The sequence below is a fragment of the Wasmannia auropunctata genome, unplaced genomic scaffold, assembly GCF_000956235.1.
Source record: "Wasmannia auropunctata unplaced genomic scaffold, wasmannia.A_1.0 LD335903.1, whole genome shotgun sequence".
Lineage (NCBI taxonomy): Eukaryota > Metazoa > Arthropoda > Insecta > Hymenoptera > Formicidae > Wasmannia > Wasmannia auropunctata.
The window spans coordinates 2,347,158-2,373,145 of NW_012026987.1; the positions used below are offsets into that span (position 1 = coordinate 2,347,158).

General features: G+C 45.0%; 1 protein-coding gene across 1 annotated transcript in view; it reads right to left on the minus strand.

Moving 5' to 3' along the window:
• Positions 1–2,142: 2,142 nt before the first annotated feature.
• LOC105455442 overlaps positions 2,143–25,988 on the minus strand; it is a 75,835-nt gene continuing 51,989 nt past the window's right edge. Inside the window, exons 3-6 of the mRNA XM_011698767.1 lie at positions 19,413–19,650; positions 8,047–8,158; positions 3,548–3,904; positions 2,143–2,783 (exon numbers count right to left, since the gene is read on the minus strand). Of these exons, the coding sequence (XP_011697069.1) occupies positions 2,143–2,783; positions 3,548–3,904; positions 8,047–8,158; positions 19,413–19,650 (1,348 nt within the window). The remainder of the gene's footprint in view (positions 2,784–3,547; positions 3,905–8,046; positions 8,159–19,412; positions 19,651–25,988) is intronic.

The following is a 25,988-nucleotide window of genomic DNA, read 5'->3' on the forward strand; positions in this document are numbered from 1 at the left end:
CGAGCGTGCCGCAATTGCTACTCATGAATTTCAGAACACGCGGTCTCCGTTACATTATTAACAACATCGAGGCTTCGTTAGCGCGATCGCCCCTGGCTTCTGTTTCGGGTGAGCGCGAATCGCGATCGAGAGAGATTCGCTGTATTGCCGGATTGAGTAGGAGGATTTTTTGCGGGACCTTCATTAGGAACCTTCGATTTTGAGGGACGAATAATATAAGGTGTACCGCGAATTGGACTTCATCAGAAAGCTTTTTCACAGCAATATGTATAGTACGCGTTCTCTTCTCGAGAGTAAAATATCTCGTGCCTTCCACCTTCTTATCTGAGCGATCTTTACAGTTCTACGTTTCCGCGATGGGATTACAAAAATAACAGGCTCGCGCCCAAAAATTTCCGAGTTGTGAAAGCGCGAGTATATACGTGCATTTAGCGGCAGTGTAGCGACGATACTAGTGATACGTGTGGCATCTACGGTCCCCGAAATTGTATTGTGCGTCCGTTGGAATCTAATTGAAACAATCCGCTTGAAGTTTATTTCGTGTTTATACTCGTTGATTTAGCAGAAAATAGCAGAAAAAAATTTCACGTTTGAAAATAAGATTTAATCGATTTTATTTTAATCAGCCAGATCACTAATAATACTCCGCTTCCATAGTTGCGAAATATTTTATTACATCGTGCGATAATTTTTGCAAAAGATTAGGAAATGTATTCATTCGAAATATCGCTTACATTAATTACCTATATATTATATAATAATACATTGTATAAATGTTGTTTTTGTCTTATTTAAATTATTTGAGAATGAGATAGTATAAGCATAATGCTTTTGTCGTAATTTAATTGGTCGATCAGATTCCAACGTGCATATATTGTTTTATACCTTCTTGTTTACGGATGATTTGAGGACTCAGCGTTAATCTATCATGCGTGCGTTTATTATTACATCTCAAGATTATCATCAGCGTGCATCGAATGTCACTTCGCGTCGCATTGACGAAGCTCCCTAAAGCGTCGTTGGTACGGAAAGTGATTATTATCGGACTAGATAACCGCCGTGGCACTATCTAACGTTCCCTAATCGTGTACGTGCAATCGGATCCGCTTCTCCGAGGGCGGGACAAAAATTACACGTTTCATCGTATCAAAGTTTGTACGAAACTTGCCGGTCGGCTGAACATGTCCGACCGTTTAGGATTAAAACTGGCAGTGGATCGGTTAATCTGAGGGACGAAACGCCCGTAATCGAGACCCGCTTATTTCGCAATTTGCGCCGTTTGTTTTAAACAGCCTCGTTATTTAATCTAGAAACATCACGTTCTTAATGACTTAGATTTCGCGATTTAGCGATGTCTCTTTAAGAATATTCATCTTAAAATCTTATCTTATTTCATATATTTTATTTAGAATAAATAGATGGCAAGTTTTTGTTCCGGCGGGTTTCGATTCCGAAAATTTCGCACGTTTGTCTAAAAAACTGTGAATTGCTTGAAAGAGCGATGGGACTGATCGTTTAGGGCAATTTTCGCTACTTCTTCGTAGCTCTTCGCGATTGGTAGTCGCACGATTTGCGGGCGACGATATCACGACCAAGAACGAGGTCTGCGATTAATGCTCTCTTCCCTCTCTACGTATATAAATTACAAAGGATTGGACTAAAAAGGTAAAAATAATCGTTAGCGTCCTTTGGTACCAGCCTGAGTCTCATTGGATTACAAATAAATTTGTTAGATAGTCTTGCGTGTCAGCTACATGTATAAATCACTAAGAGATCACTATGTTTTTCTTGTCAAGTCCGAATTGTCACTTGCTCGGCGGGTCTCCTCGTCGCTCCGACGGTCGAGACCGTCCGATCGCGCTCGTCGCAACTCGATTCGCCGAAGCGATAAGGATACCTTTATTGACTCTTAACTGTGGACGTCGAAGTATCAAAATACAGCAGTTCAGCACAGCCGAATCGGCGTCAGCCGTTCTCTCTCTCTCTCTCTCTCTCTCTCCGTTAACGAGCGCGCACGATGGGTGTCATCATTCCATCGTGACAACATGACGTAAACGTCTCATCTTGTCCCTCTCTCACTTGTCTCTCGACGAGAGCACATCTCTAAGAGAACCCACAGAGACGTCGCGATCGGTCCCTCCATTAGGACACGATGTAGTCCGCGGAATGATGCGAGTGATGAGAGTTCCGTTGCTTGTCCCTGCGATGATTCGTCCGAGAGTTGCTGCCGCGCGTGCCGGTGGTGCCGGTGGTGCCGGTGGTGCCGGACGTGTGGTGGCTGTAGCCGCTGTCGCTGCCGAAACTGCTGTCGGGTTGGCCCTGATACAATCGGCCGGTATTGTTTACCTGATCGCACGCCGACTCCCGGGTCGAGTTCGTGTAATACACCGGCTGGCTGTACTTATCGTCGCCGAACAGCCGATCGGTCGGCTGCGAGTACGTGTCCGAGTACTCGCCGCCCACCTGGGTGTAGAGCGGCGTCGTGACGTCGGACTGGCTCTGCAGACCGTAGTAGTCGCTGCCGTATTGTTGCTGCGACGACAGGTACTTGTACTTGTCGTTGCCGGACTTGCCGTTGCGCGATCGCTCCTTGCCGCTTCTGTTCTGGCTGGAGTAACGATGCAGCGGGCCGAGGACTGGCACGCTCTCGTAAGGGTTCTCCTCGAGCCGCGGGGCCTGGGCAGCCGGCAAGGGTGGCACGAAGTACGGTAACCTGTGCGCCACCGACGGGACGGACTGCTGACGCTGGGTGCCGCCGGTGCCCGTTCGGGCGCCGGCCACGCCTGAAAATCGGAGACTCGAATCAGTGGAAGCCCGGAGACGCGTTTATAAACGTAGAATACTATAACGAAGTTGAAAAGTTAACTCGCGGAGTTGGGAAATCGAGGTGTAAAATCAAAATGGAAAATTGAGGTAGGAAGTTAAGGTAGGAAAACGAGAATAGCAGGAAAAGGGATTACTTCGATATAGAGAAGTACATTACGTCCGGGAACTTTCGATTCGAAATTTATCAAATTCGATTTGGTTTCATCAAGAAGTAGGCAAAAGATTCTATATATAGATAAGTATATATATATATATATTGCGACAGGTCTCGAGAGTTTAAAAACGTTATCGCTCGATCGCTCGTAGAAGTGCTACGCACTCTGCGCCGATCTAGGTAAACATTAAAATAGCAAACAGTTCTTCGAAGAGAGCAGGTAGAAAAACTTGGAGAGCCCGAGAAATAAGGAAAAAGAGCAGCACCGGCGACGAGTCGAGAGGCCGATGTGTCGCCGGCCAATAACGTAAGAACAGTAAACAATTACGGAGCGGATAAGCAAACATCATTGTTAGTTTAGAGATGTTGGTTCAGCGCGCTACAACTACGAGAAATCTTTCGAGCGGAATTACTTTCTTCGGGAAACATCTCCGTAGTCTATCCCTTTCTATATCGTCCTTTTTATTCTTTTTTATATTTATATACATACGCTTATACACGACTTCGCGTATCCTTCCGTTTTTCTATCAAGAGTATCGTTATAGTCCGGTCGCTTCTGTGACTCACCTGCGACGCTAGGATAGAGCTGAAGCAGCGCGTCCAGCAGCACGCCCTCGTGGAACTCGCCCATGTCGTGATTCTTGTCACGCCTGCGTCGATCGAGGCTCCTGGGGCTGCGGCCGCGTCGTTCGCGCGATGGCCTGCCACCGGCCGGGCACGTACCCCAGGTGGGGCCGCTGCTCGAGGTGAGCATCCTCGCCTCCGACGGCTCGCCCACCGACAGCTCGTCCTCGGCGAACTCGTCCTCGCTCGCCGGCTTGGACGCGCTGGACGTGCGGTGATGGTGACGGTGATGATGGTGATGATGATGCAGACGATTGCGGGCGTTCAACTCGCTCTCCTCGTCCGTCTCCGGATGGTCCCCTGCGGGATCGAAATTCGTTTAAGGGTTTAACTTTTAACGGTACGACGATGATCTCTCGCGAGGATAAGAGCGGGATTTCACTCTTAGCGGGACGGCAAGTTGATTAATCGCGAATAAAGTTTGTCTGATAATCAGAGAGGGGTTAATTTGGACGTCAGAAAACGAGAGTATTCCTCGGCAAACGCGCGGTGGAAATTAATCAGATAGATAATTAGCTTCTGGGAAGGTAAATTATTTAGAAAGACACGTTTGGAGAGAAGGCTGCGAATATAGATTCGTATTTATAGTCGCATTTCTGCTTTTTGCGAAACTCAGGTAAAACGAGTTCGAGATACACACTAACAGATGGGTCTTGTTATATTTTTAATTGCGATTGAAGAACTCGATGTTGTGGCCTTGGTGTAAATTTCTCGCGACTTAAGGATCGTTTCTTGTGAGGACTGCATTAATAGTTTTTAAATATCTCATTGTTTGTTTAATAATATCACAATTTAGAGTTGTAACCCACGTTCTTCGATTCTGTGTGTTATTGATTTTTACAACACAATGATATTAATTTAAGTTCTACTTTCTTATATATAAATCTTATACGTACGCTACGTATAATAATCATACGTATTTATACATATAATTATATATATTTATACGTATAATTACACGTATTTATACGTCATTATACGTATAATAATCATTTGACGATCGACAGATTGATTTTCAATGTCAATAACTGTTACACACAATTTTCTAATTAATCTTTTTTTTTAAATAAAAATATTAATATAAAGATAATTGATTAAAACTTTGGTTTGCTTTGTGAAAATAAGCTGGACAGTAAGTTTCAGGACGAAATCGATTCAGAATGAGAAACGGATTGTAGCAATTAAAAACTTCACCGTTGAATGAAATTAGAGTAACCCACGATCCATTTAGCTCGATACTTCGAATTCGGCCTCGCGCTGAAATTTCGCTTTGTCGATTTCGGCAACGCGAGACTCGCTTCGCTCCTCCATTAATTGCCCCGCGTTATTCCGCCAAAATGTCGCGGTTGAGCCGCGATCAATACTAACGACACAGCGGGGGCGTGTATATGTGAACGCACGTTAAAAAAAAAGGGAGATATCGTACAAATAATCGCGGCGTAAAACGGATATTTCGAAGCGGAATAGAGAATACGCTGCGGGATGCCGCGCGACGGCGGCGGCGGCGGCGGCTGAAATCGGTCGCCGCGAGAAATTGAACGGGCTCGTCCAATTAATTTTTATCTCGCGACCGGAAGAGGGATGCGATCGGAAACGAGGCGGGATAGAAGGGAGTGTAGCGCGCCGAATTATTCTCCAACAGATTGAAGGTGTTATCGGACCGGCTCCACTCTCAGCATTAAGTCCGCACTTCGCTGGCCATTAAACCACTCGAGATATCCTCCGTCGTCTCGGGCGCGAGTGTCCTCTCGAAAATATCCTCCGCTGCTCCCAGCGAGGATAGGAGGAAGACCTCTGTTAATCGTTCGACGTTGATCTCGTCAATCGAGGGGTATCCCGGATTTTCGATTCCCCTCGGAATCGGTCTCAGATTTTTCCCGTTCGCGAAAATAGCAACGATACGCGCTAGCCAATAATAACAGCTTGAGCTATTCTGTGGCTAAATAAATTTAGCCTCATATACAGTAATTTATTATTAGTTTTTTAATATATTAATTTCGCATAAAATAATAATTTTATTTTCTACTGAAGTAGTTCTAGTTTTAGAAATAAAACGTCGGGAAATAAAACAGAAGTGGAAGGTTTTGAAAAGAGGAATATACATACATTTAAAAATTATATGTGACGGAAGATGTATATTTTGAAAAAAATGTATTAAAAGTATTTCTCGCGCAACTGGGAATTATCCTGTCAGGAACAAGCAATTCATTTTGGCAGGGTTCAATTTGATCAGTTCCATGAATTTTGTAACGCGCGCGAGTTATCCTCCTCGTCGACGTGATCGCCGAGTGGATCCGTTGAATTCTCTGGCGTTTTTACAAGCCCGCAAGGGACAGGACCACCCTCTTCGAGATCGATGTTCTCTCTCTCGTCTCGAAACTGGGGAACGACGAGATGCGTACATAGCGTATATATGCGCGCGGCCGAGCCCGTGGTTACGACTAATGCACGCGGTGCCAGCATGTATATTCGATTACCAGGTCCTCGTCAAACGTCGAAAGCCTCATCACCATACTAATTAGCCGTCCAACTAATGGGAAGTATAAGTCAGAGGTCGTGTCACGCTTATCTCCCTTCGGTAAAATACACGACGGCGCAGAAGAGCGGGATCATTGTGGAGAGAGAGAGAGAGAGAGAGAGAGAGAGAGAGATAGAAAGAAAAAGAGACAGATAGAGAAAGAGAAAGAGAGGAAAAATGATTTTAAAGAAATTATGAGAGAAAAACAGACGAGAGGATGCAACGTAAAACTGCGTTTATCAGATTCTTGTTTGTTGAAACGAATACAGATTTTAATTACATCTTTTATAATAAAGATATATGTATTAATATTGCAAACTGTATGTCTTGTCGATCTTTATTTAAATGTTTTAATTTGTTGATTTGTTAAGTATTACAGAATATCTCAAATAGAGCTCGCTAATCATATAACGCTATTTCTTATAAAAAAATTGAATCAAAAAGTCCGAAATTTTTTTCTGTAATGCTCAAGCTGTAATTACTGTAGTAGTGATTACTTCATTTTATATTGTAGAAAAAAATGGTTCAGGACTTTTCGACGGTTTTTTACAAGGAATAACGCTATATAATTAGTGGGCGTTATTTAAGATGCACTATATAAATATACATTTTTTAAATGTTTAAATGTTTATTTGTTCTAAAAAATTCTTAATGAAAAATTCTTAATGAATATTGAATGATGAAAAGTATGAAAATTATTTAAAAGCCATAGATTTCATTTTACAGAGCATGGATCTTATGCGCGAATTTAAATTTCCATTCAAATCACAAAGATCTCTTCATCGACTTTCCCGATAATTTGAAAAATTATGGAATCATGTGCTCTTGTGTTTCCATTCTACTTCTCATTTTTCACTCTTGCAGATTTATCCTTTTTGCAATCTTATAGATTTCCATTCACGTAAATCCCATCTTTCTTTTTCGCACATTTTCAATCTCGCGAACTCATTGAACTCCGCAGACCGGAACTTCCGCGACACGCAGATTCTCACTTCCAAAATCCTTCGTACCGACCGCCCTTAAAAAGTTCCATCGACTCTTTTTTGCCCCATAAATCTACCCCGCGCCGCAGACTTTCCCGTAAATCGCGACGCACGCGAATCTGCCGGATTATTCTGATAAATGCAGTCCCGCAGTTACCCGGGAACAAACCAGAAAAGGGGAATACGTAAGAGGGGCAGGCATGGGGAGAACCGAGGAAGTCCTCGCAAAGGGCGCGTTAGTCGATGGGATTTAACGCTAGTTTAACGCAGCCGCAAGTTAATCGTGTATTAAAGCCAACCGACAGACGGACACACCGGTTTCGAAAACTCGTGTACTCGTGCCGTACCTATGCGTTTCCCGCGGGCATGTTCGACCCCGAGGATACTCCCCAGCGTCTTCAGAGGCGAGTCTCATCTAGAAGGAGAGTGCATGATTTGCGTCTGCATGGGAATGTTAGAGTTTCGCCGACAAGGCAACGGGATAGCTTGATGAGTCCGCGAAACATTCGTTTATCGTTTGATCGATTATGAAATTCGTATAATAATGTGCTTGGGTTAAAATCATTTATTAATAACAATTTATTAATATTTATATGTGTTTGTGTTAGTAGTATTATAAGTGTACTTAAGGCAGCTTCGAATTATCTTGGCAAAAAATTATCTATGGGAATCCTAAATAAAGACATCATTTAATTATCTTTTAACCGATAAAAACTTTATTAGAAATAAAATCGACAAATTCGAATTCTCTCAGTGCGTTTATCTTTTCAAAATCGAATCGTTTGATGAAAATTCTGATCTCTTTCTTCCCCGCTGTCGCATTGTTGCTCTCTCGGGATTTTCCGGCGCGATTTTTTTCCGTAAAAAAGAACGCGCGACGCGTAAAAGGAGACGCGCCCGGACAAAGCCGGCCAAAGTAAACATCGATTATCGGCACTTACCGTTGCTGAGCTCCTCGTAGACAGGATTATAAAGGTCCTGCGATGTGTAAGGATCAGGACCGGGGCTGCTGCAGACGAACACCCCTCTTCCGCCGTCCTTGACGTCCAGCATCTGCAGTGATAACAAAAGTGTGAGTGAGAGAAAAAGAGTGAACGATCGACGCGGGCGAAGAAATGTCGCAATACGTCTAAACGTCGCACTTTTTCGAGATACCTCATGACTGTTACTTACATGTTTCATACGTAAAGTACAACGGGTGACGTGAGTATTAGAAATCGATGAAGCTTTAGTCGTGAGTAATTGAAGATCGGGGGGACTTACACTGCGTGATTAATTTCACGTTCAATACAATCTCAATTTCTATCGCGATATATAATAAATTGCACGCCCGTTTGAGAATTAAGACCGCCGCCATTTTCTTCGTTGCTCCGCGGGGTTGAAGGGTAATTAGTCCCGAGTTGTGACTAAAAATAGGTCAGCTCGTTACAAATGAGCCCGGGGTTCGCGCGTTTCCACGGTTGTTTTACGAGGCTCTTTAGGAACGGCGACTTGTTTACGACAACGTTGGAAAACAATTAGCGAATAAAGGAAAGGGATGCGGGGAACGGAGAAAGGGAGGAGGGGATGCAATGGCGGCAGGTGGAAGGAGAACAGCGAGAAGAAAACTCGGGGGATGACTGGCACGGATACCAGGCGAGAACCTTAACGCTCTTTCATGCCTCCGTGTTTTCCGGCCGACGATTAACTCGTTCTTCCTAAACCCCCTCCTCCCCCCACCCTCCCCTCTTGAACTCTCGCCCTTCCCGTCTCCCGAGATTCCAGCCTCGGAAACGCTGACTCGGTCATCGGAAAAGCGAGGGTGTCGAAAGTTAATCCCTAAATTGGCAGGGAGCTTATACATCACGGCACAATAATAAGGAACGCCGTGCGAAAGAGAGAAAGAGAGATAGAGACATTTATCTCGGTAGCTAATCCCATTTTCACTGGCACTTTTGTTGTCAGGTTGAAAAATTAATCTCGCGCGGCAAAGGTTTGACGAAATTTTTGAAGTATTCCGCGACAAAAATGCGTCTGCGATCCTTGGACTTGGATGCGTCAGACACTTCGATATCTATTCCGAACAAAATTGCCCGAGATCGAAGGATTTTCTTCCGGAATCTCCCTGCCGCAGGGGACACGAGGGTTAATCGAAACACCCGATAGACAACAGAGAGAAGCGTATGTAACAGATATATACACGACATAATCGCGGACTCGATTTAATCCCTTTGCTCCGTCCTTGTAATGGCTCGTGTGTCGTCGTAAGCCTGCCGCAAGCGGTTTCCGGTCTCCGTTGCGGCGGTATCCGTGTCCTGTTTGGTTCCCGGAGTTGAAAATCCGCCACCAGCTGCTCTCCGGTTCGGCCGAGGTGTCGTGTTAACGGGCGCAAATGACGCGCTGCGATCCCCCAATCTATCTCGCTATCACTCCCGCTCGTCCGGGGGCCCATAATGTTCTGTGATCCCATCGGATACCATACGCACGGCGATTGAAACCGGTCTAATTTCGGAGAGCTTAATTTTCCATATGATATACAGTACACCGAGCACACCTCTCGACGAGAATCAGATGTTATTTCAACTTGACGTGGTTCTGTTTTAAAAGTTAACGTAAGTCAGAAAAATACGTTGCATTGAAACAGTTGAAAAAGTTGCGTTTTTATAGAAACGAAAAACTGATATATCAAGAACTGATTAATTGAAGTATGAAAAGATGTTTGCGGGTATCCCACGCGCGAATTATATTCGTGTTGAATTATATTTGTATCCCCTTGACATATTATTTGACACACTCTATGAGTTAAATTTTTCCCCGATAACCTTGATATCTTTATCTACCGGAAACCTGCACCCACTCACATGGTTTCCCGCCCGCGAGATCTCGCGAGCGTTAAATTAATAATGTTTCCTCTTTTGCAAGAATACCTTTTTACCTCGTAACGGATCGTAACGTAGTCTGCAAAACGGGACGATTGCAACGCGCGCGTGACGTACGTTCGAGCCCGTACGAGGGTTGAAATATCGCTGATAGCGCGTGGGAGTATCGAGGTCCATGCGAGGGTGGTGCGCGCGTGTACGGTTCTACGTTTCTATCTAAAATTATATCTCCCGAATTGTGCGAGTCGCGTTTCCTGCCGCTCCTCTGGGCGGATGGACAAATGGATTCGATCGGATGTGTCGGTATAGATAGATATACACGTGTCTATATTTTCCGTACGTGTCTCCAGATCTGTCGCGAGCCGCGACGATGATATGACGTACGCGTGAAAAGATCCTTCGGCGCGCTAAAAGCGTTAACGGCGTGGCGTGGGCCGAAAAGGTCGAACGTCGTCGACGATTTTGCAAAACATCGAAAAAATATAATGGATAAATGCATTTCTGTCGAGTTGCATCCAGTCTACGAGGCCAATCGATTGCACAGTTTCATTGTGCGCAAAAATATCGCGAAACATGGTTTTATGTAAATACCGCGGTATAACCCGAATAAAATACTATTTTACACGCGCTATCGGTTAGCGTATTATGTTACAACAATCGTAGGATGTGGAAACATATTGAAATATCTTCAATTTACCAATATGTTGTAGCAAATTCGTATTTTCGTGTGGCGTATACATATATTACGTGCATCCCACCACAAAAGCAGGTATATATCAAAGTTAGAAATTCTGATAGGTATATAATTTAAATAAAATACCTAGATCCAAATACATATTTACAGTGTTTTTCTACAGAGACGTAATGAGATAAAACGTAATTTTATCTAATTCTGCAGGGGGAAATTCAAACCCCAATTTGATCTCCGATATCTTGTCTGTTTCGGACACATTGCGGAATCGTTTGCGCGATTTTTTTTTTATAGGCTCGTAGCTCTCGGTTACGGCGAGTATCTGTAATCCGGTATCTCCTACCCGCGGACGCAATCGAGTGTTCGTAAGACGCGGACGCTCTCGCGGGTGCACAAATTGCCGGAATCGAGTTAGCTGCTCGGTGGTCCGCGCGGGGATTAGGGCAAAGGAAACCGACGGGTTTCTTGTAGCCCGCCATTGAACTCCTCGGGGCGGTGCTATCGGCCACCGAAAGAAAGGGATCCCTCGTTTCCCACTGGCGAGTGCCGGCGGACTCGAAAGAGCATAGTTCATTATCGTGTTTAATCTGTGCAAACCGTCAACTGGGCGTCTACGATTTTTTGAGCGTTCAACCCACTTAACTTTTCCACTCTTTATTATTTGTACGGAATATAAAAAAAATTGTCCAATTTGTTGTGTTTTATTGATCGCAAATTTTTCGGTATTTATCTGTCTGTGAAAATAAATATTGTAATATACCAAATTTCGGAATTATATACAAGTGTAATATACATAATTTTGATATATACACTGTTTTTTTTTCCAAAAGCTTGAATAAAGAATTTGAATAATTTATAAGAGAAAGATCGAAACAGTACCTATTATTAAATTATTTTTTAAATAATTGTTATAAATAATTTTTTTTTAATATTGTTTTTTTGAATTGTTTTTATGAATGATGTTTATCTTTTTAATATCCATAAAATGTAGTTTAGTGTATTTTGGTCAAATTATTGCAGCATTTTTCACGTATAGAGCTGAGATACAATTTTCACAAGTTTTATCTTGTTCTGGTGACAAGATAATTTTTACTTAAACGTCCTCCTCTCACGAGAAATAGAGTCGGGTCTTTCGAAAGTCGAGTTACGAGTTCGCCAAGTCGTGTGTCCAACCTTCGACCTCTTGGAATTGAGTTAGGCACCATTAGCGCGAGCTCGAGATAGAACGAAGGCGAAACCAGGTTTCCCGAATCAAACTTCCGCTCATAGCTCATCTAAACGGCGCAAAATGGCAAAAAGACTTCTCCCTTTAGGCGAATAATAAAATTTGCTTCACATTAACGGATATAGAACAAATAAACGTGGTAGGAATTTTTGTGAAACGTATCATGTTCATATTATATTAGCCATTTCAAGTCTCAATGCGCAAAACTTGTTCATTTATATATTTTTCGCGATCTCGTTAAAAGGTCTGGTTACGCCGTTACTTCAATCTTAATATTAAATTTCTTATTTCCTGCAATTTCATTTCGGAACACTCGGCAGGGGATAAAATAATCTCGCGTTTACCGGGAACAGAAGGCAGGCCTCGGTTCAGCCCTCGTAAAGGCACTGCCGCATTTTTAGGCGAGTTATGAGAGTTGGCAAAGTTCCACACGTTTGGAGAATTTTCAATCTTCCGGCTGAGAAGTTCGATATTCGGGCCGGCTTCACTCGCGCGCGCGGGACCTGATTATCCTAATGATTTTACGGTACCCGACGCGAGTTTTACTTGGCCGAAGAAGCGGAACGTGTAAAAACGCGCGACCGACTTACCGTCTTCCTCTTCCTCCTCCCCTCTCTCTCTCTCTCTCTCTCTCTTTCCCGTTTTCTTCCATCGCCGGTATTAAAATTCTATGTCTGTTATACGTCCCCCATAATGGCCGGGCTGGTGCTCGCGGGGGCCTTTGAAAAGTTGATCGCTTTAATGATCCTGCGGCCCCCGCAGACGCGGCCGGCACCTCGCTAAACTTAGATCTCTTGGACGTAGGCGACAGTGCATACTTAAAGCGCCTTAGCCCGACATAAAAGCGGGACGAAGGGCGCGCCTCGTCTTTCCATCCTAACTGCAAAAGTTCGCGACATAAATAATCGGAAACTTTCCTGAATTAATTTCGATCGATCGGAAAATTCGGGACTCCACGAAGTTTCGCACTTCCCGAGGGAAAACGAGTTTTCCTAAATGTCTGGCATTTAATAACGCATTAAAGCGTCGAAAAATCCACTACGACGGACGTTCACGACGTCAATTAAAAAAAAAAAAAAAACCATCTACTTTTACGTTCGTGATATTTTCTCATTAAATATATTTCTTTTCGTCGTGATAGTAACGAGACGGACGTAATGTTCCTCTCGAATATCCCGAGTGGATAAACTCATCTGCATCCTATACCTAATGCTTCTTGACATATCATTCTGCGAGTATATACGGTGTCTGTAAACTCAAGCGGAGCAATCACTGGCTCCGGTGGCGTCCTACATACCGCGCATAATATCCAGCTCGTTGACATGTGTGCGCGTGTATACATACATTATATTGTATTGTATACAATATATATATGCGTCAATATGTCGTGACTGTATCCCGTTACCGTAACCCGCTAATTGTTAGTTACTGCGCCAATTGCATTAGGTTCTAAGTCCGGGGTGGCCAGCCCCTCCCTCACCTCATCTCACCTCACCTCACCGCCCCTCCCTTCGCCGTCGTTATGTCGCTACTGCTTTGCAGATACAACGGTTCTCGGGCTAACGACGCGGCACCGACGCGCGTAATCGAGCCGACAACAGGTGGATGTTAGATCGATAGACTTCCGCCGGCGGATTGGCCGTCTAGCGGCCTCATCCGGTGCGGCACGGCGAGATTTATGACGGAATCGATAGCGGTAAAAAGAACCGGCCGACGAAATAATTACGGTCTAGTCGTCGTCGAATGAACGCGCGCGAAATATTCCCTCCCCCCTCTTAGCCTCGTGAATACACTTTCGCAGTCAAAACGATCCCTATACGAGCTGTAATTTTCCTTATCACGCATGTAACTTTGGTAACATAACTCCGCATTGCGTTCAAACTGCGCGAGAAATACGTAAATTTTCTTTATCGTCATTGAGATTCTTAATGAATTTTCCCAATTTAGCGAGGATTTATTTTCGTATCGAGAGTAAATAAAAGTTAAAGAATCGATGTTTGCAATCGAGCGAAAAAGAGAAAATGTACTTCGACAGTAATTAAGTTTGGCTAAGTTTATAGGAATAATAAATGAATTAGAGCAAGAATTAAATATGTTTGAAAGAAAAAAGGTTCCTTTTATCATTTCTCTCTTAGTGTAGGAATCCCGGAACAGTAGATTACAAATTGTAATGTAATTTCTGAAAAATTATGAACATACAGTTCTTTCAGCAATATCAAATCTTTCAACGGGAATGTAAAATTCATGTTTGTAATATTTAAGAATGTTCTATTTTATATCCTCTTTTTATATGTGCGGAGATAATTGGCGGATGTTTGAATCATTTAAGCGACAAGAGCGGACATTTCGAAAATGACGACATTGCATACGTGATTTCGACGGACGCGAACGATTTAATAATATTCAAATATTTGAGTTTTACTTGACCTCCTTCCGCGCGCTTGCCGTGGAGACGTCGCGCGTCGTCGGTACGAAACATTTTTAGAGAGAAGGGACTTCTTTTCGAGCGAGAGGAAACGTGAAGCGTAGAATGGTCGGTAAATCGGCGACACGTTACTGTCGGGATTTTATGGTCTACCAAATTCTTTTGATTCGCTGACATTCAAATATTTAAGCCTGGTTCGACTCCGTATTCGCGAAATCGACAAGCTGTCGACACGCGAGCAAGAGAAAGATCGGGCGCGGGGAGGAAAAGCTCGCGGCGGGGGAGCGCTAAATAAAAAAAAACCCGCAGTCTAATTGACACGCGGTTGCCGCGAGATCATTGGATTACATTACCCCGAGAAACGGAAGTTCTAATTTCATTAATTTCATCGGGGATATCCACGCGCGTCGTAGAATAGAATCAGATATCAATTCTTAGTTGAAACGACGAAGTCTTTTTATTTGACCTCGGGATTTCTAAGGAAAATCCACACCGCGCCATTATTCAGCGGGAAGAACGCTTTTTACTTCTCTTCAGTTCTTATTTCCGCGATGAAATCCAGATCTTGAAAAATATATAGGGTGTATCGGGCTATCCGCAGTTCCTTTCATCTGCAGATATAAATCCGAATTTTTTTTCATTTATTTCTTTTAATTCTAAGACGTATGACTTCAGTATAGTGATTTCTCTTTCTCGCTCTTTAACGTTCGCTCCAGCGGTCAGAAATTAAAGTCTAATTTATCTCGTGCGATCAAACGAAATCATTCGGAACAAAGTATTCGCTCGATTCTACCAGTTCCGTTTTATCTTGGTAAAAAGTGAAACATCATATACATTCGCAAAATATTTCGAACTCCTTTGACCACCGAGGAAATCGCGAACGCCACAAAAACGGATTCAAGCGCGAAGGCATTCCGCGGATCTTTTTACGCAACGAGAATCAAGATCGGAGCGCGTGTTCCTCTCGCCGCGTTTTCTTTTTTATTCTCGCCGTCCCTTCGAAAATCATAAGTCGCTTTCTTTCCGCGCCGCTCAAATATTTATGTTGCTCGTTCGCCGGTGAATCAACAAGCCGTCAGGCTGTCTGACGGCGTGAGAAGGGAGAGCCGCGCGAGAATCGCGCGGAATCGACGCGTGATTTTCGAGATTTTCGTGCGCCGACCGACCTCCAAGTATAATAACAGTCGCTGTTGGGCTCCGTGCAGCGCGGAGACGAAAGGGAGAGACATGAGGTACGCACACCACCACCTTTTACCCCGACCCCACAGCAATTAAATTACACGTTGGCCCGTGCCGCGCGCGGAGAGAGAAAGCAGGAGAAGAAAAAGATGCTCACGGCCGCGCCGCGCCACGTCAAGCCGCGCCACGCTGCACCGCGACGCACCGCCGCGTCGCGCCGCGCGTCGCGTCACATCGCTGGATACTTCGCTCGGCTCCATTTGCGAAATTAGAGATCTATTCGTCCGCGAGAGATGGCAATCGCTCTTGGGGAGCAAAGGTGACGCGGCACAATGGTGACGCGTCAATCTCTCACCCCCCCCCCGCTTGCCCGCGCCATCCGTCCAGAAGCCACCCTTCATTCTCCCTTTTTGACCCATTCGCCCGTTTCCTCCGCGGACCTGTCCTACTTTCTTTCCCATCTTTTCTCATTTGTGTGAGAATTCATCACCGAAAAAGAACTCCGTTGGTCGCGTCGGCGGGACTTTGGTCCATTGAATTTTCCTTCTTTTTTTATTTTGCACGCGGCAAATCCTGAGATCGAGCAAAAATGATCTTTCGCCTAACGGGATTAATGCGGAAAGTACTAAGAAAATAATAATCGGTGTAACCGAGCGAGCGATACAGGCTGTTGCATATCTTTAGTTCAGACAGTAGAAGAAAAAGTTTGAACACAGAAGTGGTTATTCCGTGTCCACGTGTATTATTATTGTGTCGGGAGACGATTTTGGTTAGGCGAGAGAAAGCTGGCGTGTTTCTGTTTCTCTTTCTCTCTTGGTCGCGCGTTGTATGCGCTTCCGAGTCTCTTTTCCGATCACGAGAGATGCTTGCTTAGAGTAGATCCGCGATCTTTTTGTCGATCGTGGGCGTGTCGTGAGGGGATGCGTAGGATGGGACGGGGACTGTGGACCGGGTCAATAACCACTCCTCGTCAAATTTTTCAGCAAAGTAATTTTATTTTTCTCAATCTCTCCTCCAAACTCTCTCTCTCTTTCTTCCATTAACTCAAGATATACACAGGACCGTCGTTTCGCTCTTCGCCTCGTCGAGCTCGCGACGTTATTTACAGGACACCGTGCCGACCGTCCGGCGAGGTGCGTAATAAATAACGATAATAATAATAATAGACTAATAATAATTGTAATAGTACTAAAGACGGCGACAGTAATAGCGGTGTCCCTTACTCGCAATTATAATGATAGTGCTAATTTACAAATCGGGAAATCAGGCTCTCTCTTTCTTCGCGATGCTCTGACGGACCTTCGCGCGTGTCCTCTTTTTTTTTACCTCTTTATAATATCTATATTTATATTTATATATATATATATTAAATCCTGTCTCGATATATCGTTTCTCCGTAGGTGCTATTTACAAAAATTTTACGAGTCTAATCTCTAATCTATTTACAACCATAGAGTGCGCTCGGCCGCCGTGCCTGCACAACCGACGTAATAAGGCCCCGCGCGTCCGCCCTGTTTTCCTTTCGCGTGTCACGCTCTCTTTCTCCCGTTTTTTTTTCTTTTCCCACCCACGTCAAGCATTCCTCCGCATCTGTTAGTTTGTTGGGGGTTGCGCGGGCACGGCTCCGAAGTAACAAAATAAATACTGACTAGCCCGTCCTGGCGTCTCCGCGTCGAGCGGCGGCAACGAACGAACGAACGAACGAACGTCCGTTGATACGTGAAGGCTCGCGTGACTCGAACGTTTAAAATTGACAAATTAATCAATGAGATAAACCAACAGAAGAACTTCCTTTCTCTGTAACGCGAGAAAATGTTACACGAACGGTTTCCTCTGCGAGAGATGTGGGTGCACCGATAAGCGACGACACTGAATGCTTACTTCTGTTATCGTTGCGTATAAAGTATTGTACTTCCTTCTCACAGGAATAAGCATTCGAACAATTATGTCGCGATTGTCTTCAAGTATTTTTGTATCTTACTCTGACATTCGGATTACAAGACGCTTTCCTTTAGCAACTAGTCGTAATTATGTGATAGTGAGTCAATTTTTTTTTAAGCATATAGTGCGTATAGAATCGCCCGTCTTTTCTAACTACCATTTCTCTAGAAATGTGAAAAAACTAGCTAACAATCCTTTCGAAGCCAGTGAGGAAGCATCGTGTGATCGGAATTTTTCAGAACTTTCCCGACACAGCTCAGAGCTCAGAACTACCTTTAATAAATAGCGCCAAGTCAAATTAGTCAGTATTCAAAGCACGTGAATTGTTAACGCTTCCATCCGCATTCTAGCGTCCGCGCGTTCTAGAACTCTGTATAAAAATTGAATGTGCGAATACTGACCGGCTATAATATGCGCTTATCGCAATTTATTAAAGCCTCCTCGTCTCGTAATTTTGCTCGGGACTACAAGTACATTAAAGCTTATGAGAAAGATTACAAACTAAATGTTAAATCAGAAATCGGCAGCACACACTCTTGCAGAGGAAACAAGGTTCGAATCACGAAGCACACACAGCCTTTAGTGTCAATGTCAATGGAATACCTGATGCCATGTCTCCGTCCGCTCGCCGGAATCCGCAGGGCGCCAGATAATCTACGACGATAACCTTACGAGAACGAGACGCACAGCTGCGTCCCTTTTGCGCTACGACGTCGCGTCGCGTCGCGGTCGCGTCGGGTCGCGTCATGTCACGTCACGTCACGTCATGTCGCGTCACTTCACGTCGCGTCGCATCACATCACGGCCGTGGAGCAGGAAGATAGCACACGACGCGACGGTAATCGAATGTCGCTCGGCCGACCTTGGCCGACGCGCGATACACTCGCGAAGAGATATGTTGGAGCTTCCGCCTCGGGGTTAACGCGTTTCGGGACTTTCCCCGGGATGGAACCGGCGATTACACGCCCCTACGCCGCCACGAGGCTGTCGACCGACGGCCAGGACGGCACGTGTCACGTGTCCTGGACGTGCAGGTAGACGTCCTGCTCCGGCTGACTGAGGAGATGGTGTATCTGCTGCATGGTGCAGAGCGGACAGACCTCCTCCTCGGTGCCGTCGGCGACGAGCCTCTTGGCGGCGCCGGGCGCCCTTCTGCCGTAATCGACGATGTACGAGTAGCCGTCGGAATCGATCGAGCTCGACCTCGTAGTCGCCGATCGCAACAGCCGCCTGCTATTGACGGGGGGATTGTTCGCGATCTCGGTGCGGCTGTATCTCGCGGATTCTAGATCCGAGTCTTTGAAGTCTATGTAGGAGTAGCCTTCCGAGTCTACCGACAGCCGCCTGCGGTCCTCCTCTCGGACCGCGAGCCTCGGCACCGCGACGGGGCCTGTCGGCCCGTTTGGGCTCGACGGCGTCCGAGCGGGGGAGGCGCGCAGCCCGGGTCGGTGGGTAGGTGTGATGGGGATGCCGGAGTCACGGGGTCTCGCGGGAACTCGTACGTCAGACGGATAGCCGTCGGCGGTCAGACCGACGTCGAGGTCCCGACACGACGGAAATTCTCCGCGGGAGAGCACGGGCGAGGGTGGGGTAGGAGGTGAGGGTGGCCGTTGGCTTGTGATCAGGGCGTTCTGCGTAGCCAACAGCAGGTGGCTGTCTCGCAGGAGATTATTCTCGTTCCGCAGCAGTAACGGACTGTTCGCGCCAGCGCCGCTCGGAACAAGTCGAGCGGCGGACGACTGGGCGGTGGCGGTGATCGACAGGGGTACCCCCTGCGACTTGGCCAGAAGGGCGCGCGGCGTCCGGTAGCCGCCCAGGACCGCCCGCGACGGCTTGTCCTGGACACGCAGTATCGACCTCGGGTCGCGATAGTCGAGATAGTCGAGATGATGCGGCTGCGGCGGTCTCTTTTCCCTGCGTGCAGGTAGCAGCGGTGGTTCGCGTGGCAGCGGGAGGACCCGCGGGTGGGCCTGGTCGGAATTTCGTACCTCGATCGTCGGCGCCTGGCCGTGGCTCGTCGGCAGGTGATTGTGCAGCTGCGAATGCGACACCGCGTGATCCTGTAGGTCCTCGTAAAGAACGGCGCCTCCGGCGCCGCCGCCGCCGCCGCCGAGGCCGGGGCCCGGATGCGGCTGGCCGTCTGGCAGCACGCGACCCCGTCCGGCGACTGCCGCCGCACCCGCTGCGCTCTTGCACGGCAGCAGATTTTGCACTTTCCGTTTGTGCCTGTAACAGATAAGAAAAAAAAACGCTGTTATTATATAGACGAGGGACAAAAATATCTCATTAGAGAATAAAAATGGTCATGAATAAGAAATTGTACGAGATTGGTCAAAATTTATTATACCGGTATAATATTTAATTTAAATTTGTATTGTTTTCTTTTTATTATGGGAACAATAACAAATCTTTAACTATTTCTGATTAAGCTATAATCTATAATGTATATAAACTGCATGTTTCGTAGAAAAAATAACGAAAGGGACTTTTTCAGAACATCTTTCGTGTAATTTTTGCAAAATCAGACACGCGTGCGTTTCAAGTTAAATTCGGTCAGTCGGGACGATTCTATTTGTTGCTTCTGGTTTCATTCGAAACACCATCTCGGAAAGCTCGCAGCAAATTCCTCAAGTTGGACCAGCGGAGGATGTTGATATTCTACTTTGCTCTCATCTCCCACTCCCCCCTCTCTCCTCTTCTCCCTACCGGCGACCAGCCTCCGTCGACACACCAGATTAGTTGGGAGCTCGTTGCAATTGTTTGTACAGGCGGGCGCTTTGCTGTGGGCGCGCTCGAGAGCTTTCCTCGGTGTAAACTTTAATGAATCGGGCACTGCGTTTGCCTATCAGCGTCGTTTTACAGGGTATATAGGGTGTCCCGGGGCCGTCGCACTTCTTTTCACCCTGTGATTATTTTACGATTGACATTTTTATCGATAAAAGTATCGAACTGTCAGCAGTTAAACAATTAAATCACGATAGGATTTGTCGCGAATTAATGCGGAGAGTTTTTTTGGGAATTTTCGAATTTATAATCAAAAGTCCAAATAGCGGTATTTTTAATTTTAAAAGGATTTTATTTTATTTTAACAAAAATTTAATATTTAATACTAGAGAACAAGAGAATACGATAATTTCGAGATACCCGGTACATCTGACGGCTCTCCGCCGCATTCATCATCTCCTACGCGAATTAACATATGCTCGACGAGCGCATAATAACGCGGTCGTGATTGCTACTTGGTCGGTATCTGTGCGCGATTGTACAAATACACATCCGTAATGCGCGCGTAAATTGGTCCGTACTCTCACTTCGAATTAGCGTCGCATCTTGCGCGGAATGCGAACAATCTAACTCTGAATTATACCAAATCTAATATACGCGAACGGCCATATCCGCGTTGTTAAACCAGGTCATGAGCCATTGTGCCTTTCAATATTCATCTCGTAAAAGGTAGCGAGATAAGTTTAAAAAAAATCAGAGAGCGGGTATAAGCTCATCGTTCCTCGTTTCGAGATAAAGAGCCGACGTAGAGAGTCAAGATGGACGGTCGTTTTCACGTATTTTCGCACAGTAAGCACACTCTTTCTCGACACGATAAAAGAGATTTCAAGCGTACGGCGGCTTGATGAAAAATATTATCGTACTCCTTGGCGTATATATTCCACGTTCCGGACGAGGAGATACGTCTGGCAGTCGGTCGAGCGTAAGCTGCGAAATTTCGCACGTCGCATGCAGAGCCTCCGAAGGTGATACACGCGCATCTCTGGACCTGTCCATCACGGTCACAGTCGTCTCCTCCGTTAATCGCGCTGGCTAAAGCATTTAAACTCGGCTCGTCCGACTGTAGGGGGGATTCACTTATCCGAGAGAGGATTCGCGGTATAAACGCCCGACTCTGACGAGGGTCCCGAGAGTTCTGCCGACCGGAGATAATGATGCCGGAAACATACGGCCGCTGATCTCCGGTCGCTGGATTCCTCCTTTTTAAAGGGATTTCTTCGTCAACGTGCCCGTTGGCGCCACATAGTCGTAAATCACAAGAGAAATTACGTGTAATTTATTTAATCCTATATAAGTTCGCCACGCGAAATATACTGTGCTGAGTAATTAAGAAAAAGTATTGCTGCTCCGTGTAACTTTGGGAATACATCGGCAAATTTCAAGCATTTTCGGATTGATCAATAATAAATTAAACGTTCAATCTTCTTAAAGAAACAAGATGTCCGCACGCTAGATCTTTTGATAAATGAAAATATATGTATATTTTTTATAGAAGTGGAAATATATATATTGTAGAATTTTCTTTAGCAATTAATTATAATACTGATATTTTATAAAGTAAAAATTTTCATCATAAAATCATATTTTTATACCCATTAAAAAAAAAACTTCCGAATTTAATTTCCAAGTATTCTGTGGATACATTCACGGCAAAATGAAGAACATGTATGTAGTACGACTTCACGAAAAAAAAAAAAAAAAAAAGCTTCCATCGATTTTTCTTTATAATTATTTCCTCAAACATGGAAGATCTTCAGCTTGCAATCCTTCGTCTTGCATGTTTCAACGTAGAGCCGGTAGACTCCGATGGTATCTGCATGTATACGTTCATGTATATTCAAAGACCGGGGCGCCGCTCGGCTCGCAAAGTAGTTTACCCTTCAAGTTTTAATTATCTAATTAACTCCGTCAGTTCGATAATATTTGCCCGTGTAATTAAACCACAAGCTAAGGTTAACAACTCGCGCTGCACTTTCAGCAGTAGGTCGAGATGGAGTTGAGAAAATGGAGAGATCCGCGTCTTTTAAGCCGACGACGGGGGAGGGGAGGGGGACGGACGAGAGGGGGAGAGCGGTACGCAATGTACGGGATGAGAAGGCGGAAAAAGTACGGTGTAAATCCTGATCGATTATCGAATCGCTGAAGATGATTTCTGCTTCGTAACTGCAGCGGTCGCGACTATAAAGCTCCGACTTGCCAAGGCATTGTGTAAACAATATTCGCGGACTACCTAAGAGTAGAGTCATTCACGTGTAGTATTGCGTTTGCATACGAATGCGCGTATTATTCGACGGTAAACACCACAAAATTCCTTAACAAATGACGAAAATCTGATTTCTCAAAGTGCACTTGCCGCACATCACTAGATTCTCGAATCAGGTATAAATCAAATTTAAGTAATCTATTAAAGCGGAACTCTTTCGGCGTTTTATATCTCTGTTGATATCGCATTTGCTCCCGGCTACGTCAATTCTCTCCCCCCTGCGCTTCGTCATCGTCGTCGTAAAGATTTTTCATTACACTCGCTCGCACACAACTGCCCGCTGCGCCCTGTTCCATTTCCTAATAGATTTTATTTAGTCACGATGATACGGGGAACGGCAGCGGTCGTCGAAGTGCGACGGAGATTGTAGAAAAGCTCGGACTGGGGCGCGACGCAGGAGACGATTCAAGCAGATTTCACGCCCTCATCGATTCCCAAAAGAGTCCGCGGAAGGAATTAAATTAATTTCTCGAGTGAATTGAAGACGCAAAAAAGATCCCGAGGACAAAAATCTGAAGAAAGTTACTTCTTCGGCTAGTATTTTTCTCATTTAAAAAGAATTCGAGAAAATATACTTTGCATTCCTACAAGACAGCTTTTTATATATTTTTTAAATAACAAGACCTCGTAGAAGATACCGTTTTCTAAGCTTTAATTTGCTTAACGCTTCGGCTGCACGATACGACAAGTTTCTAAAGTGTAAAGGCGGCCTAAGTGCGAAACGAAGCAGGATGGCGTAGACGGCGCGTGCGATGCAGTGCTCCTCGGGATCTTCCCCGTGCGGGTGGAATCGAGGGAGCACCAAAGTGAATTCGCTTGATGCTAAGCGCTGAATAGGTCATTTAAGCCGAGCTTTTAACTCGGGCTAATTAACTACCATTCCCCATCCGCGCCCTTCTATCGTTCGTTCGCTTGCTCACTCGCTCGCTCGTTCTTCCTGTTTCGCAACATTTCTCCCTGTTTCCTCCAACTTTTCTCACACACACACACTCTATCTGCACGTGTGTGGATGGTACACGTGACGGTGCATCAGTCTGCCGGTCATCCGAATGCGCTTTTGATACGTCATTGATGCGGGAATAATACGAGCGATTGAACGTCGATAATCGGTAAAGTGTTAAGTACTAGTAAAGTTGTCAGTTTTATTAGTTAATGAACGTCTTGAAGTTACTTGAATCATTTGATAATTAATGTATTGTTCTGTTTTGTACATCTTATTTTGTTAGGACGTATTTATTTCTCCTACTTTTATCATTTGCTTTTATTAATACACGGAAAGAGCGATTTTGCTGGATTTAGATCTGAAAATTATTTTTCATATATTATACAATCAAAATAATTTTGTTGGAAAGTTAAAAATGCTTATCATTTTTGATTTTCCAACAAAATTATTTTGATGATTCAACAAGAATTATTTTCAGATCTGTATTTAGCAAAATTTTTTCAAGACCTTCCAACAAAATCGTTCTTTCCGTATAGGTACCTATTTTAATTACATTTGCTGTTTCTATATTTTTATCAAAGAATTATGTATATTTTACTCCATTAAGTTTTACTATATCTTTGTTAATTGTGATTTTCTGTATAATAATTTGACATGAAAATTCAGAGGACAAGCTCTCATAAATATATTTCTCAACAACAACCAGGTATCTTAAGAAAACAGCCACTCTTTTATTATTCCGCCAACCTCCACCGCAAATACAAATGACTTCATAATCTTAAATCAGCGAGTTTAAGATTATGGCGGATTTGAGAACAGTGTGGGAATGTTTAGGAGCGGATTAGCGAGCTTTCGTACACCGGAGGGTCACATCCGATACTCGCGCGTACGTGCAAAGGCGCGAGACCGATCATAAAGCTAGAACCCGAGACACACCTAAGGATCTCGAAGTTTACTCGCCGTTCTCACGCGCGCGCACGCGCGCCCGACTCCTCTCGCGAGTTTCTCGAAACTACAAATTTTGCATATCAATGCGCGCTAGATATACCTCCCCTCCCCGGTCTTGATAAATGGCTTTCCAACCAACCTCACCCATCTATACCTTTCAAATGTTAGATCTGATAGAGAAAAAAATTTTTTAAATATGAACCTAAAAGAGATCTCTCCATTGGAAAACAAGAATATCGCGACCTTTTCATCATTTTTGTTCATCATTTCGAATTTTACTTTAAAATACCTTTTTTTTAAAAAAATATATTAGGAATCGTCCCGATCTCTTCGGGGGAGATAACTGTATCAGTTGTATCGAATTTCTAAAAATAGAGCGGAGAGTAAAAATGGATATAATGGATGTGAAGTCGGACGTAATAGAGTTTGTAGCAATCGATAAACTGCCTAGTTAATATCGAAGGTAAATACCGTCGTCAGAAACATCCATTGTTATTACCGGAGAGTATCCGTCATCGCGCGGGGCATCATCCCGAAATCCGTTTGGTACATTTGTTCGATGGCCCGATGTAAAACCGAAATCTATCTCGTTCCTATCTACGCGGAGGGAAGGGAATATTGTTTTGCCGCTATCGCGCCGTAGGGGTCGGGCCGCTTATCGGCGAGGGTTTAGCATACAGCGAGCATTATTCCGGTTCGGCCATGCGAGCGGCCGGTTATCAGTGACGGCCCCGTCGAGGTTCTCATCGATCCTTACCCCGATCTTCCCGTAGCCCGGGGTAGCAATCCTTTCGAACGAGCCCTGTCCAAAATCCTTTACGACCTTTACGGACGCGAGCTTCTATCTATCCGGGGGTCGGGTTTACGGTCGCGAATAAAAAAAAATGATTTATCCCAAGCGATACGCGATGGCCGCGCGATGCTCGGATCTCCGTGACGCGCGCGCAACGCTTCCCCGTTTCCCGATATCCGGCGGCCAGGGCTACAAAGCGCGCACCGGCTGCGAGCGTTTTGTATGACTCTGAGCGTTTTCTTATTTAGCGCTTAAGAGCGCGCAGCGCGCGCCACGGTTGATGTGCTTTTGATACCTCGCGGAATGTCTGCGCGCCTCACCGCGAAGCATTTCGAAAGCGTTACGAATGCACATCTCATACATATCATTCTTTGAATTTTCAAATGGAAGATAGATATCAGAAGATATATCCTCCCTCGAACCATCTCATTTCCTCCTTTCTCTGTTCGTTTTTCTTTTTATTTTTTTTTTTCTTTTCCCGCGTCGTCGCGTTCTCGTTATTATGCAAATCGTGATTCGATGGTAGAGAAATGGCAACGAAAATTCACCCGTGGAAAAACGCAAATCCACGGGGCAAGGGTTCTCCCCCTCCCCTCCACCGAGTGGTTTTTAAGAACCGTTGAATCCGCGCGCGAGGAGCGTGTGCATGACGCGCGCTTAAAATATGCGGGTATTCGGGGCTGGTTGCACCCCCCTCCCCCTCCCCTCCCCGCGGCTGGTGTGATGGTCTTGCCGGATCGATGGCCTTGCACTCGGCGACCAGCGTGGAAACCAGGCGGAGGGAGGACCTTTACGGGCCGCAATTTTTTCAGGGTAACGAGCATAAGGGTGCG